The 13874-nt window shown below is 35.9% G+C and overlaps 1 protein-coding gene across 2 annotated transcripts; it reads left to right on the forward strand.

Annotated features, from left to right (window-relative positions):
- The first annotated feature begins 143 nt into the window (after window positions 1-143).
- LOC126822307 (queuine tRNA-ribosyltransferase accessory subunit 2) lies at window positions 144-13285 on the forward strand. Of its 2 annotated transcripts, none has more exons than XM_050551114.1 (12): window positions 144-212; window positions 3152-3291; window positions 3493-3574; window positions 3991-4054; window positions 4599-4703; window positions 5129-5299; window positions 6175-6274; window positions 6499-6587; window positions 10905-11005; window positions 11603-11722; window positions 12081-12206; window positions 13111-13285. In XM_050551114.1, exons 2-12 carry the CDS (start codon window positions 3171-3173, stop codon window positions 13232-13234), a joined length of 1203 nt encoding a protein of 400 aa, XP_050407071.1. In that variant the 5' UTR covers window positions 144-212; window positions 3152-3170; the 3' UTR covers window positions 13235-13285. The 2 variants fall into 2 exon arrangements, with proteins under 2 accessions (XP_050407071.1, XP_050407075.1); XM_050551118.1 differs by having other exon boundaries at window positions 152-212; window positions 3156-3291.
- Window positions 13286-13874: the final 589 nt, after the last annotated feature.

Consider the following 13874-nt stretch of genomic DNA (forward strand, 5'->3'; position numbering starts at 1 on the left):
TTAAACATTGTTACATTATTCAAGGAGTTGTTGCCTGACTATTACAGTTCATTATTTAGATACAAGGTCCATGATAATACAAGAGGACATGAGATAAACTAACAAAAATAGAAAGGTAATTTATTTTAAGCAATAACTTCTCCCTAATACCGAAAAGCGGAAGCACATGTTTGTTGTTTACCTCTGAGAAGTGGTTAGCTGTACTAATAATAGTAAGCCGTTTACTGATGAAATTTAGTTGAATTCAGAACTTGCATTTAATATCTAAAAAAAAAGACATGTAAAGACACAACTAGATTTCCATGCAGTTCAATTTAGACCGACTGTCTCCGGCATTTGCTTTTTAAATGACACCATCTATTCTCTGAAAACTGAGAGACGCCCCAGACGGGTGAGGCAAAATGTATGGGCAATTAAGGGGCCATGGAGGACTGTATGTAGATCAGACTAGGCCAGTGCACTGGACACTAGAAAATAACCCTTGAACAAAACTCGCTGTGCTGCACTAATAATCATTGTGAGGCTTCTTGGCGCTATTGCACTTTCGTACCTCTACCAGTTCCTGTGGTCGTAGGAACTTGAAATTATTAGAGGATGTTACGGGGGGCTAGCAATGACCACACACCAAATTTCAGCCGAATCGATAAATAACTTTTTATTTTACCGACCTTTTAATTTCTAACGAGAGAGAACTTCATCCGTTTGACGCCATTTGCTTTGTTTACTAATTAGACTTGAATAACAAGACACTAAGACGGAAACCGACTCGAATAACAAGACACTTAGACGGAAACCGACACACTGCACTAGCTGCCTAACACTGCAGTTCATAAAAATTAATATAATTTTCGTATACTTTAATTTTTGCGCGAAGCCACCATTTTCTATAAAATACTATTTGGTGTTGATCAGTGGATTGGCCTTTAGGTGTGAATATTGCCGTGACCTTGATTTTGACCTTGAGGCCAAACTTCCCATCCATATCGGGGCCTTTGCGTTTATGCTTGCCGTGGCCTTATTTCCTACTGTATTATCAACGTTAATGTACGAGGTGAAAGCAGAGATGACGTCCTTCAGAAAAGATAATTGGGTTAAAGTCGTAGGTCAAGGTCATGTTACAGAAAACTAAACTCAAACTTTTCAAAGTCATTTTTGGGACATTTGACCTTGACTAACGACCTTGACCCCGTAACCATTTTCGAAGGCTATCACATTGGCTTGAATCATGAACGTTTACCTTGGTCCTATCGCACACTGCTCGATCAGAAAACGGTCAAACGCAGAGGGTCCGTGTCCGAAAGGAAGTCAATGGGCGTGGTCAATGTGAAAGGTCGTGGTGACCTCCACTAGTCACCGTTAACCATCCGTAACCTTGACTCTGACCTTGAGTCCAAACGTCCCATCCATCTCGGGCCCTTTGCGTTTATGCTTGCCGTGGCCTTATTTCTAACTGTATTATCAAAGTTAATGTTCGAGGTGAAAGCAGAGACGACGTCCTCCAGAAAAGATAATTGGGTCAAAGTCGTAGGTCAAGGTCATCTTACAGAAAACTAAACTCGGACTTTTCAAAGTCAGTTTTGGGACATTTGACCTTGACTTACGACCTTGACCTTGTAACCATTTTCGAAGGCTATCACCTTGACTTGAACCATCGACGTTTACTTTGGTCCTGTCGCACACTGTTCGGTCAGAAAAGGGTCAAACGCAAAGGGCCCGTGTCCGAAAGGAAGTCAATGGGCGTGGTCAATGTGAAAGGTCGTGGTGACCTCCACTAGTCACCTTTAACCATCCGTGACCTTGACTTCGACCTTGAGTCCAAACTTCCCATCAATCTCGGGCCCTTTTCGTTTATGCTTGCCGTGACCCTATTTCTTACTGTATTATCAAAGTTAATGTTCGAGGTGAAAGCAGAGACGACGTCCTCCAGAAAAGATAACTGGGTCAAAGTCGTAGGTCAAGGTCATCTTACAGAAAACTAAACTCAAACTTTTCAAAGTCAGTTTTGGGACATTTGACCTTGACTTACGAGCTTGACCCGTAACCATTTTCGAAGGCTATCACCTTGACTTGAACCATCGACGTTTACCCTGGCCCTGTCCCAAAAATGAAATAAGGTCACGGCACGCATTGACCACGCCCATTGACTTCCTTTCGGACACGGACCCCTCTCCGTTTGACCGTTTTCTGACCGAGCAGTGTGCGATAGGACCAAGGTAAACGTTCATGATTCAAGCCATGGTGATAGCCTTCGAAAATGGTTACGGGGTCAAGGTCGTAAGTCAAGGTCAAATGTCCAAAAAATGACTTTGAAAAGTTTGAGTTTAGTTTTCTGTAACATGACCTTGACCTACGACTTTGACCCAATCATATTTTCCGAAGGACGTCGTCTCTGCTTTCACCTCGAACATTAACTTTGAAAATACAGTAAGAAATAAGGCCACGGCAATCATAAACGCAAAGGCCCTGATATGGATGGGAAGTTAAGACTCAAGGTCACGGCAATATTCACACCTAAAGGCCAATCCACTGATCAACACCAAATAGTATTTTATAGAAAATGGTGGCTTCGCGCAAAAATTAAAGTATACGAAAATTATATTAATTTTTATGAACTGCAGAGATAGGCAGCTAGTGCAGTGTGTCGGTTTCCGTCTTAGTGTCTTGTTATTCGAGTCTAAATAGTAAACAAAGCAAATGGCGTCAAACAGATAAAGTTCTCTCTCGTTAGAAATTAAAAGGTCGGTAAAATAAAAAGTTATTGATCGATTCGGCTGAAATTTGGTGTGTGGTCATTGCTAGTCCCCTGTAACATCCTCTAATAATTTCAAGTTCCTACGACCACAGGAACTGGTAGAGGTACGAAAGTGCAATAGCGCCGGCTTGAAAAAGGTGCATAGTTGTTCGGATAGGCCAGCATCCCTGTTAATCCTGAACATTTCACAATACCCAGATGAGGATTCACACTGGCGCAATTACTTCAAGTGGTGACATTTCTCCCATATAATAGTCCTGTTGCAAGACAGTTGATGGTTATTTAAAAATAAAAACAAGTTTGTCATTCTACTTATTTCTTTGAACATAGTCAATTTATTTACATGATTGTCTTTTAGACAATTTTATCTGTTTGATAAAATTATTTTATTTTTTTCAGAAAGAATCTGGAATCTTAAATGATGAAGTTTGTTTTGAAGAATGTTAAAAATGGTTGTAGAGCTGGTGTTATATCTGAGTTAGGGAATCATCCAGATAAAACAGTTGATACACCATTCTGTATGCTATATACAAGAGGAGGTAATATATTAAATTAATGGACCACACAAAACACAAGGCCACAGGAGCTAGTTTTTTTTTTGCACTTAAACATGCATCGAGGCTAAATGTCATGTATTAAGTAACATTTTATCTTTGTTAATGTAAATAATGAGCTTTATAAATTGAGAAGATGTCTTTGAATTTCTCAAATTTCTACTTCCATGTAAAATTAATTTTCAGGCAGTGCTCCACATCTTTCAAGGGATGTTTTGAACAGATTGAAGAATTTGCCATTAGTAGCACACATGCCTTTGAATATACTGTAAGTATTATAAAGTATGATATGTACAAACAATAATGAATCGTTAACATAGAGAAATACAATTTTTTTTAATTATCACATTATCTGAACTTAGAATGATGGGTATATATATACTCTGTTTAAACAGATGTATTATTTATTGTACCAAATTTAGAGACCGCAACTGTGTTATATTTGATTTTATTACGATTTTCTGGAATATATTTTACTCTGATATTAGATAATCTGATATCAAGCTACAATATAGTCATTTTTTTGTGAAAGTGGGTTAAACATTGCAATGATTGACCATTGAGTATTGCATATGTTAGTGTTTTCATGATTTTTGTGGATATTTTGGATGGAACCCTTCATTGCTCTGAAAATGAAATATACTTAACCTCAGATTATATCAGTTGTGTTTTCTCCCCACATAGAGCAGATCACCATGAAGCTGTGAGGAAGTTTCAACATGGAATAGGAAAATTTGCAGCCATGAAAGTAAGTATGACTGGTTTTAATTTTGGGGTTGTTTAAAAATATAATAAATTAAAAAATGTTGATAAAGAAAAGAAATATATAAATTACTCTCTTCTCGATGGTAGATTCCCCTAACAAAATCTGATTATCAGTAAAAGCTGCTATTTAAATCAGTTGATTTGCATTTGAGGGATTTTGCATGATTTGAGCAATCTACTGTGTTGTGAATGTTGAATCTCCAAGCGGATTATTAGTCTAAAAATAGTATTTACAAAGATATGGGGAGTTGAAAAAAATTCCACAACATTCAACAGCTTCTGCAGACGATGTGAACAAAGTTTTGGGTCAAATCCATTATTGAACCTTTTTTCAAAACCAGTTATAGCCAAGCTAGATTATATTCCTTTGTTATTTTGGGTTGGTTGTCTTCATTAAATATTAGATAATCAATTTTAGTACATTTTAGCCCAGATATTGTCCCAAAAATGCAAATGGGAGTCAGCAACACCTGAGTATATTATAATTATCTTATTTGAATTTTGAAGCTATTATGTTGATATTGTAGGATTGGATAGTTTATTGTTCTCTACACGATCCATCAACCCTAGTTAAATCAGGTTATAATGATAAAATTGGCGTCTCGGTCTGGGGAAAAGGTGGAAAGTTAAAGGTAAGTATCTATACGAAATCAAAAAAAAATGAATTGGGTTTAATGTCTACTTTTCTGCTCCATCCAGGCTTATGAAGACTGGCATATGGTTAGCATGCGCGCGCTGTATCATAAGGCCTGTCATTGAGTCAACTGGCGTGGTTTTGAATCCCCGGTTGTACGTGACAAGGAGTAGGGTCGCCTGTCCATCCTCGTGGGTTTTCTCCGGGTCCTCCGGTTTCCTCCCACTGCTATAGACCCCTACGCGCAAGCAAATTATTGAAATAAAATTAAAACCATATGTTAGTCCCGAAATGACCTAGTTTGTGTCGAGTGGACGTTAAACCCCATTTCTCTCTCTCACTCTCTCCATAGAAAAGTACTTTTATATTGAAGTTTGTTCCTATTCTTCATTCCATTTTACTTAATTTTGTTTTGGTTTTCAGCTAGATACTGAACTATTTATGAAAATTCAAGAATCATTTCAACCCGATATTTACCAGGCGTTGAGTGATGGTGATACTGATATAAACTCGACTAGAAAAAGATGTATAAAAGTAGTGGATAGAACTTTATCTTTCCTAGATTCAATAGTTGATATACACAGCAAGTCAGAGGTAAGGACAGAACAGTACCTATAATGTACTAATAGAGGATGTTCGATTGTCAGTCGAATTGACAGAATTGCAATCAAGTGATGCAGAATTGTATCAGTCCTTACTTCAGAGGTGGTGTGAGTAGAATCGTGATGTATTTAATAACTGCGAATATGTTTCAGCTGTCATGGTTAGTGGAGATGTTGTCTTATGCAGTTAGGAGCCAGCGTGACTAAGTGGGTAAGATGCTGGCTCGCTAGCATTGGCCGAGAAAATTCTTTAGGATTTTCTATCGTGGTTTCCCCCTTGTCAGTGGTGCAGGACAGAGGGCCTGACAAGAACAGCTGTCTAGTCATTCGGATGGCACGAAAAACAAGTTCTGTGTATACAATGGCGTGCACATAAAAGATCCCTTGGCAGTTGGAATTCGATATAAAAGTAGGCCATAGTTCAGTTTCCCGGGCAAAATTTCCCTCATAGCACACTGTATGGCATATGCCTGTCTTCTTTTCTTCTTCTTGTATTTCTTATGCAGTCGGAGCATAATCCCCAGAATGTTCTATTAAATTCCCCTTAGAATTGTTTGACAAATTGTCTTCATTTCATTATTATATCTAATGATGACCCAACATGGGTTATAGGTTTCAAGTAAAATATCTACTGATACAGATAACGATAGAAGGGCATAACCAAACATATTTTGTACAGTGTAAGTTGCTAATTAATGGTTTTAAAAATGAATGAATTTAGAAATGAATGATTTATTTAAACATTTATTGGTTCATAGTTTACTGTGTAAAATCTTCAATACTCTGATTAACCAATGAGCAATTTGATATTTTTTAAGCAAGTTGATAACTATTTTTATTAGCTGAATCATTATATTTTTATAACAGAGGTTGAAGAAAACTGCTATATTTGGTTCTATTGTTGGAGGTTATAATGAAGCAGAGAGAGTTCGATGTGTTAAAGAAACAATATCTAGACCTGTGCAAGGTGAGAAAATTAAAAAATATAATTAATATAATATCATGTACCACTCTTAATGTCGGTCATATACAATAGGCATTTTTCATACAGACACGTTGACTTGAGGACCCCCTCCCCCCTTAATGCTGCAATCTAGGCTATTTGCTTTAGCAGCATACAATTTAATTATCCCAGTATATACAAACGATTGTTATATATTTTTTCAGTTTTAGTATTTTATATTTTGTCAGGATTTGTTATTGAAGGGTTTTTCAATCCTGGACCAGATACTGAACATTTCCAGATAAATGAGTGTGTTAACTTATTACAAAAAATAATAGTAAGTAAAGATATATTTTTGAAGAGAGAGATAAATTGATTTAAATTCCTCTCAGCATAACAAGTTTAATTTTTGGACTAATATTTGGTATGTCATCTATACCTCTCAAGGGCCCTTTTTAGGGATGTGTAATACCAACCAATGTCTGAACCATGAGGTTTATCATTCAAACTCTCAAACTCTAACTGATTCTTTTGGCATTTAGTTGCTATCCTGTGAATTTACAATTAGTGGTTGAGTTAAAGTCGCTGATCATCATTTACATATAGCAGACAATATCAAATTATTCATGGCTTAACCCACATTAAAATATACAATGATTGATTAACATTTAATCAACAAATAAAAACCAAAATATCTCCTGAGTTGGATTCAGTCAGATTAAAAAAGGGCCCATGCAAAGATTTAACCCAACACTTATGGGTGGCACTGGGTTGTTTATATCATCTGCAGAGGATGCTGAATGTTGCAATGTTTTCAGTTCATCATGTCTTTGTAAAACGGAACTGACCCATTTTTAGACTGATAATCCGTTTAGAGATTCATCTTTAACAATATGGTATTTTGTAAGAGTTTGAAAATCCCCCAGATAGTCTTCAGTTAACAGATTTTAGAAATTTTTAACCAGTTGCACTGAGACCAATAGATAATAATAATAATAATAATCATTTTGTATAGCGCTGAGTGCTCCAGCTAACAGCTGCTCCGCGGCGCTTTTCACAATTAAAATATTACATATAATATAAAACAAATAGTTCTAAAACATTAAAATGTCAACATGTTCATAGTTTAAAAGCACGTTTAAAAAGTTCGGTTTTAAGATTTTTTTTAAAAACAGCAACGTTAGTAGAGTCTTTAACATGTCTAGGTAATTCATTCCACACGTTAGCAGAGGCGTAAACAAAAGCCCGTTCACCAGTTTTAGTTTTTACTGTAGGAACATGAAGTAAGTTTTTATCAGCAGAGCGTAGGTTCCTGCTTGGTTTATACGGGGTTAAAAGTTCATTAAGATATTGTTGGGAACAGTTATTATTTAGACAATTAAAAGTTAAAAGACCGATCTTAAAATTAATTCGTTGATAAACTGGTAGCCAATGAAGATTTTGGAGTACTGGAGTAATGTGTTCAGATTGTTTAGTTAGAGAAACGATACGTGCAGCTTTGTTCTGAATTTTCTGGAGTCTGTTTATATCTGATGCTGGTAATTGGTATAGAAGCGAATTGCAGTAATCTAGTTTGGAGAGAACGAAAGCGTTAGTTAACATTTTAGCGATATTTGACGTTATAAATGGTCGAAGTTTACCAATGTTGTAAAGATGAAGATTTAATGATTTGCAGGTAGTAGAGATGTGACTTTTCATTTTAAGATCGTGATCAAAGTAAACTCCAAGATTTTTAACTGATTGAGAGGATGTTATTGTTGAATCACTGATTTTAACGGATTGAGAAAGAGATTTTCTGCTGATTAAGATGACCTCTGTCTTATCATCATTTAATTTTAGGAAATTAAGATTCATCCAATTTTTTATGTCATCTATACAAGCCTCAAGTTTACAGATTTCGGTGGAGTCACTCGGTGGTTTCAAAGCAAGATACAGTTGTGTGTCGTCAGCATAAAGATGAAAGTTAATTCCATGTTTTCGGATGATATCGCCAATTGGTGTTGTGTAGGCAGTGAATAAAAGGGGACCAAGAACCGACCCCTGCGGAACTCCAAAGCGTAGGGTTTTGGGAGACGATGTTGCTTTCTCAATGACTACATACTGTGACCTGTCAGTTAGATAAGAGCGTATCCATTTCAGACATAGTTCATCGACGCCAAAACGTGTTTGTAACCGGTTTAATAGAATATCATGATCAGTAGTATCAAAGGCGGCACTTAAGTCTAGTAACACTAATACGACAGGCTGTTTATTATCTATGTTAGTAACAATATCGTTATATACTCTCAGCAGTGCTGTTTCAGTGCTGTGACCCTTCTTATATGCTGATTGAAATTGTTCGTCAAGATTGTTAATAACAAAATGGTGTTTTAGTCTCGTGGATATAACTTTCTCAATTAGTTTTGATATGTATGACAGATTAGACACAGGTCGAAAGTTCTTTAAGTTATTCGGGTCTAGATTTGGTTTCTTCAGTAGCGGTTTAACATGGGCGATTTTTGTGAAGTGGCTTACATTACCATGCATAATTGATGTATTAACAATATGTGTAATTATTGGTAAGAGTTCATTTATACACAGTTTAAGTAACCATGTTGGTATTGGATCAAGGTTGCATGAAGAAGACGAAGATTTACTTATCAAATCCTTGAGTTCTGTATTAGAAGCAGGAGAAAAATTTGTAAGGGGTGGACCAGCGAAGGGTTTTTCTTCACACAAGGCAGTAGATATATGATCAGGAAATTCGGAACGAATTTTATCTATTTTTTCATGAAAGAATGTTGAGAACTTTTCGGTTAACTTAGTACTTGTATTTTGAAATCTGTGGCCTTGGTTCTTTAAGAAACTGAAAGTGAGCTTATAGATTTGACGTGGGTTTTTCTTATTTTGGATAAAGCTATTGGAAATGTAACTGCGTTTTGACGAAGAGATAAGACTGTTAGTTTCATTTCTTGCTTGTTTATATAAGTCACGATCAATTTCAAGTTTAGATTTACGCCATCGCTTTTCAGCTTTACGTCGGTCAATCTTTGACTGTCGAATGTCATCTGAAAACCATTTTCTATTCGGTCGTAAAATAATGTTTCTTGTTACGACTGGAGCATGTTCATCAAGTATGTTTGTTAGTACTGCATTATAAAGTTTGATCTGATCATCAACATCGGGAACTTCCTGGACACGATCTAAAAGTTTACTACTTGTTATCGATGTTTTAAAATCTTCAACGCTCAAATTCTTTGTATTGCGATAGGAAATTAAGTTCTTTTTGGTTGAGAAACATGTTGATGTAAATGAAATGAGTTTAAAACCTCTTTAAATCTGTTAACTGTCGAGTAATTTGATTTGTCGACATGTATATTAAAATCTCCAAGTATTAAAATATCTTCAGGACCATCCAGAATACCGTGTAAGAAATCCGAAAATTCATCTAGAAAAGTGTCAATTGTACATTTATTAACTCGTGACTGGGGCGGTCTATATATGATAACTATCCGAAGAACACAGCTGTTTAACTGAATGTTATTTTGAAGAACTTCAAAGCTGGAGTATGTAGATGATGCAACACACATAACATTAATTGAGTCTTTGTGGATAAGGGCAACACCACCGCCATTTCTATTACAACGGTTAACAAGCGAATATTTATAGTTATCTGGAATAAGTTTCTTAATGACAAAACTGTCATTAGGTTTCAGCCAAGTTTCAGTCGATACAAATAGATCAAAATCATTTTCAATAATGAATTCACTAAGTTCATCTGCTTTATTTCTCACTGATCTGGAGTTCACAAGACATAAATTCACGAACTGACATGCATTTTGTTTCGATTCCGGCTTGACCTTTATAGGACAAATTGAAATTAAGTTGTTGTGGTTAACATGGTTTGTACTAATCTTAGATTCTCTCACTGTGATAATAGATTTAATCCTTCTTTTACCCCCTCTCACACCTCTCTTAGTTGATTTAACATTAATCAACTGAGGCTGTTTAAAAGTAGAGTAATTTTCTTGTTTATGTTGATAACAGAGCTCACCAATCTTCAACAACTCAGCTTTGGTGTAGGTGATTATACTCACATAAACTCACAGTTGAAGTAAAATATAAATAAAAACTAAATTGCAATTTCTGCTAATATATCCAATAAAATAGATAAACAAGATCCACTAAACTGATCTTCAAATCAAAACACAGGTACATGCCAAAATTAGCATGGTTTAAAGATTGTTATATCCTTTAAAATACACAAAATAGTAAGAGCTAAAAACACATGCAGCCACCTTGGGCGCCATTATCCTTTGAACTAGAAGGGAGGGCCTGACAAGGACAGCTGTTAGTCGTTCGGATGGTACAAAAAAACGGGGTCCCATGTACACATTGGAGTGCACATAAAAGATCACTTGGAAGTTCGCCATAGTGTTGCTGCCCGGGCAAAATTTCCCTCATGGCACACTGTATGCCCAGCTTCCTTATCCCAGTCAGAGCAAACAGTAGGACGTTAAACCCCATTTCATTTCATTTGAACTAGCAGAATATAGTTATGGGTGTACTATTTATGTGTCGTAGAAATAGTTTGTTTATTGTTATACATGGAAAGGGCTTGCATTAAATTATTGATATTTCTGATCTTTGAAGAGTGTGTGTTTTTTGATTGCAGGAATTTCTACCTGTTGATAAACCACGTTTAATGCAGTCAGTATGGCCACCTGATGCGGTGATACAGGCGTATGAATTAGGAATTGATATATTTGACAGCTCGTATCCTTACATAATTATTAAAGTAGGGCGGTGTAGCTTTCATTAGAGGTTAAAACTAATCTTACCATGATAGACACAGCCTTTTTAGTCACATTAAATCAAAAATTTGCACCATAACAGGACAAATCTGATTAAAACACAGATCCTATTTCGTTTTGTTTTTTTACAGTTCAAAATTTCGTTTTACTTATCTTTAGTACACTAGGATCTGGAAGAGTTGTTATATAACATGCGTTCTGGATGGTGTTCTTTATTAGCCAATGAAAAGATCTGTTACGGCGACTTCTTGATGGAACTGTACATGTATGTAAACCACTAGAAATGTCAACACTGATTGATTAATCAATGTCTGACGTCATAGGGTCAAAAGCCATCCGTACAACCTCTGATGCGACCTTTTCCTGCAACGGTCAGACCTTCATGTAGTATAGGCCATCGAAAGTATAAAAAACGAAACGAAATATAGATCTGTATTATAATCAGACTGAAACAGAATCTGAATATTGTTCATTTGTTTAGATGATTGGTTGAGACAGTTATTGTTAAAATATTGTGAATTTGTTATTCGAGTTGTTTCACATCCTTAACAATTGATAGATATCCTTATATGGTAACAGAAAGAAATTCGGCATTAGTTTTTACTTACAATATACCCACAGAGGAAACCGAGGGTGAAGAATTACCAGATACATTTGAAATTAATTTAAGTGATAAAAAGTAAGAAAGAAATTAATGAAATTACATTACTTTATAGGAAAATAAGGTTGTCTTTTGTGGGGGAGGAAGGGAGGATTTATTCTTATCTTTCTCAATTTCATAACAAAACACAACACAACAAGGTATATATGGATATAAGAGTAGGCGATAGTGCCGCAGTCCGGGCAAAATTTACCCCATAACACACTGCATGCCGTATGTCCGTTCTCATTAGCCCAGTCGGAGCAGAACAGTAGGACGTTAAACCCCATTTCATTTGATTTCTTTTCTTTAGTGTGCATGATATAATTTGGGTTCAATGTGGTTGATCTCCCTTGAATTATGGAATTAAATAAAGAATAATTATTGTTTTTTTCAGATATTTTGATGATTTTAGTCCCTTATTAAAAGATTGTAAATGTTTTACCTGTGAAAATTATACAAGATCTTACGTTAATCATCTGTTAAACACTACAGAACTTTTAGCTAGTATTTTACTCATGATGTAAGTTATATTTTACTACAAAACTTTTCAGCTGGCATGGTTTTGATTCCCCGGTTGTACGTGACAAGGAGTAGGGTCGCCTGTCCAACCTTGTGGGTTTTCTCCGGGTCCCCCCACTGCTAAAGACCCCGGTTGTACGTGACAAGGAGTAGGGTCGCCTGTCCAACCTTGTGGGTTTTCTCCGGGTCCCCCCACTGCTAAAGACCCCTATGTGCAAGCGAATTATAGAAATGAAATTGAACCATGTTAGTCCCGAAATCACCTAGTTTGTGTCGAGTGGACACATTATGCAAGAGCTAAATCTGCATATTGCAGGTATTTCTTTAGGCCTGAAATGTTATCTAAATTATTAATTAGACATTAATTAACCTATCCAGACCATAATCAACTCTCAATGCCCTCTGATGTGTCCGATTTTCATTGGATTTGAATTCGATCTGCTGTTCAATGTCCATTGATGATTAACTGCAAAAATGAATAATCGAGACTTTGTTAATTATCGTGACAGTGGTAACAATGACATTCAAGGCTACAGTGACTTTAAAAGAAGGTTTTCTCAGCTTAGAGTGAAACCAATTTGACTGAATTTTTCAGCATATTCCCTTTACATTATCTAGTTTTTAACTATTATAATGAGAACTGGCAGCTCTTTATCTAATCTTCCATAATGTATCTTTGAGTAACTTTTCTGTTTAGTGAGTAGGAACGAGTAATTTTAAATATTGAAAGGTGTCATGTCATATAAAATGGTCAGGCTGCTCCAGGAGGGGTGGTGCTTGATTTTCAAAATGTTTAACTGAAGAGATGTAATCATTAGCTATCTGTTGCTATTTGATTAGAACAAGACAGGTCTCCTGCACTATCAGAGGCTGTTGAATCTTTTTAAAAATAATTATCTTTTCAGCCATAATTTTCATCATTATTTTGAGTTTTTTGAATCACTAAGAAGATCAATATCAGATGGGAAGTTAGAAGAGTTGAAGAAATTAATAAATAAACAGAAGAAATTACCCTCTGTTGAAAGATGATGATCATTACATTAATAAATATTGTAAATAAATAAATATTTTATACTATAATGATAACATGTGTTTGAATATTTTTGTCCAGTGCCTTTTGAGGAATGCAGGACATCTGGGGTTCAATCTTGGTGTTGGCCGAGAAATTTCCTGGGAAGTTCCAGCCTTAGCTTCCTTTTGTCAGTGGTGTCCAAGAGGGGGAGGGGGCTATCAAGGAACAGCATCTAGTTGTTCAGATTGCATGTAAAACCGAGGCCCGTCTTCATTAGCCCAAGAACAATACCCAATTTTAAGTCTTTCTCGGAACAGCATCTACTCATTTGGATTGAATATAAGACCGAGGTCCAGGCAAAATTGTCCTAATAGTACACAGTATGGAATATGCCCGTTTACATTAGCCCAAGAACAATAACCAATTTTAAGTTTTCTCGATTTGTAAATTCAGTGTTTCACCAAATTAAAATTAGTCATTTGTATTTTGAGACAATCTGTCATTTTCTCATGGCTTAATCTTCACAAAGATTTATTCAATTTGATCTTTTAGCATTTAATTAAAAAAACAAACCAAGGTAGATAATCCTCCAGCTTTGACTCAATTGTGTCATAAAGAGGTGCACCAATTTGGTACTGGCTTGTTTGTATCATTTGC

This window comes from Patella vulgata, chromosome 1, assembly GCF_932274485.2.
Source record: "Patella vulgata chromosome 1, xgPatVulg1.2, whole genome shotgun sequence".
Taxonomy (NCBI): Eukaryota; Metazoa; Mollusca; class Gastropoda; family Patellidae; genus Patella; species Patella vulgata.

Bases quoted from the DNA above. Each gene is read 5' to 3' on its own strand.
- LOC126822307 (XM_050551114.1), top strand. From the start codon at position 3,171: ATGATGAAGTTTGTTTTGAAGAATGTTAAAAATGGTTGTAGAGCTGGT. The intron at 4,055-4,598 runs GTAAGTATGACT...TTGATATTGTAG, and splicing joins GAAAATTTGCAGCCATGAAA to GATTGGATAGTTTATTGTTC. The intron at 5,300-6,174 runs GTAAGGACAGAA...TTTTTATAACAG, and splicing joins ATATACACAGCAAGTCAGAG to AGGTTGAAGAAAACTGCTAT.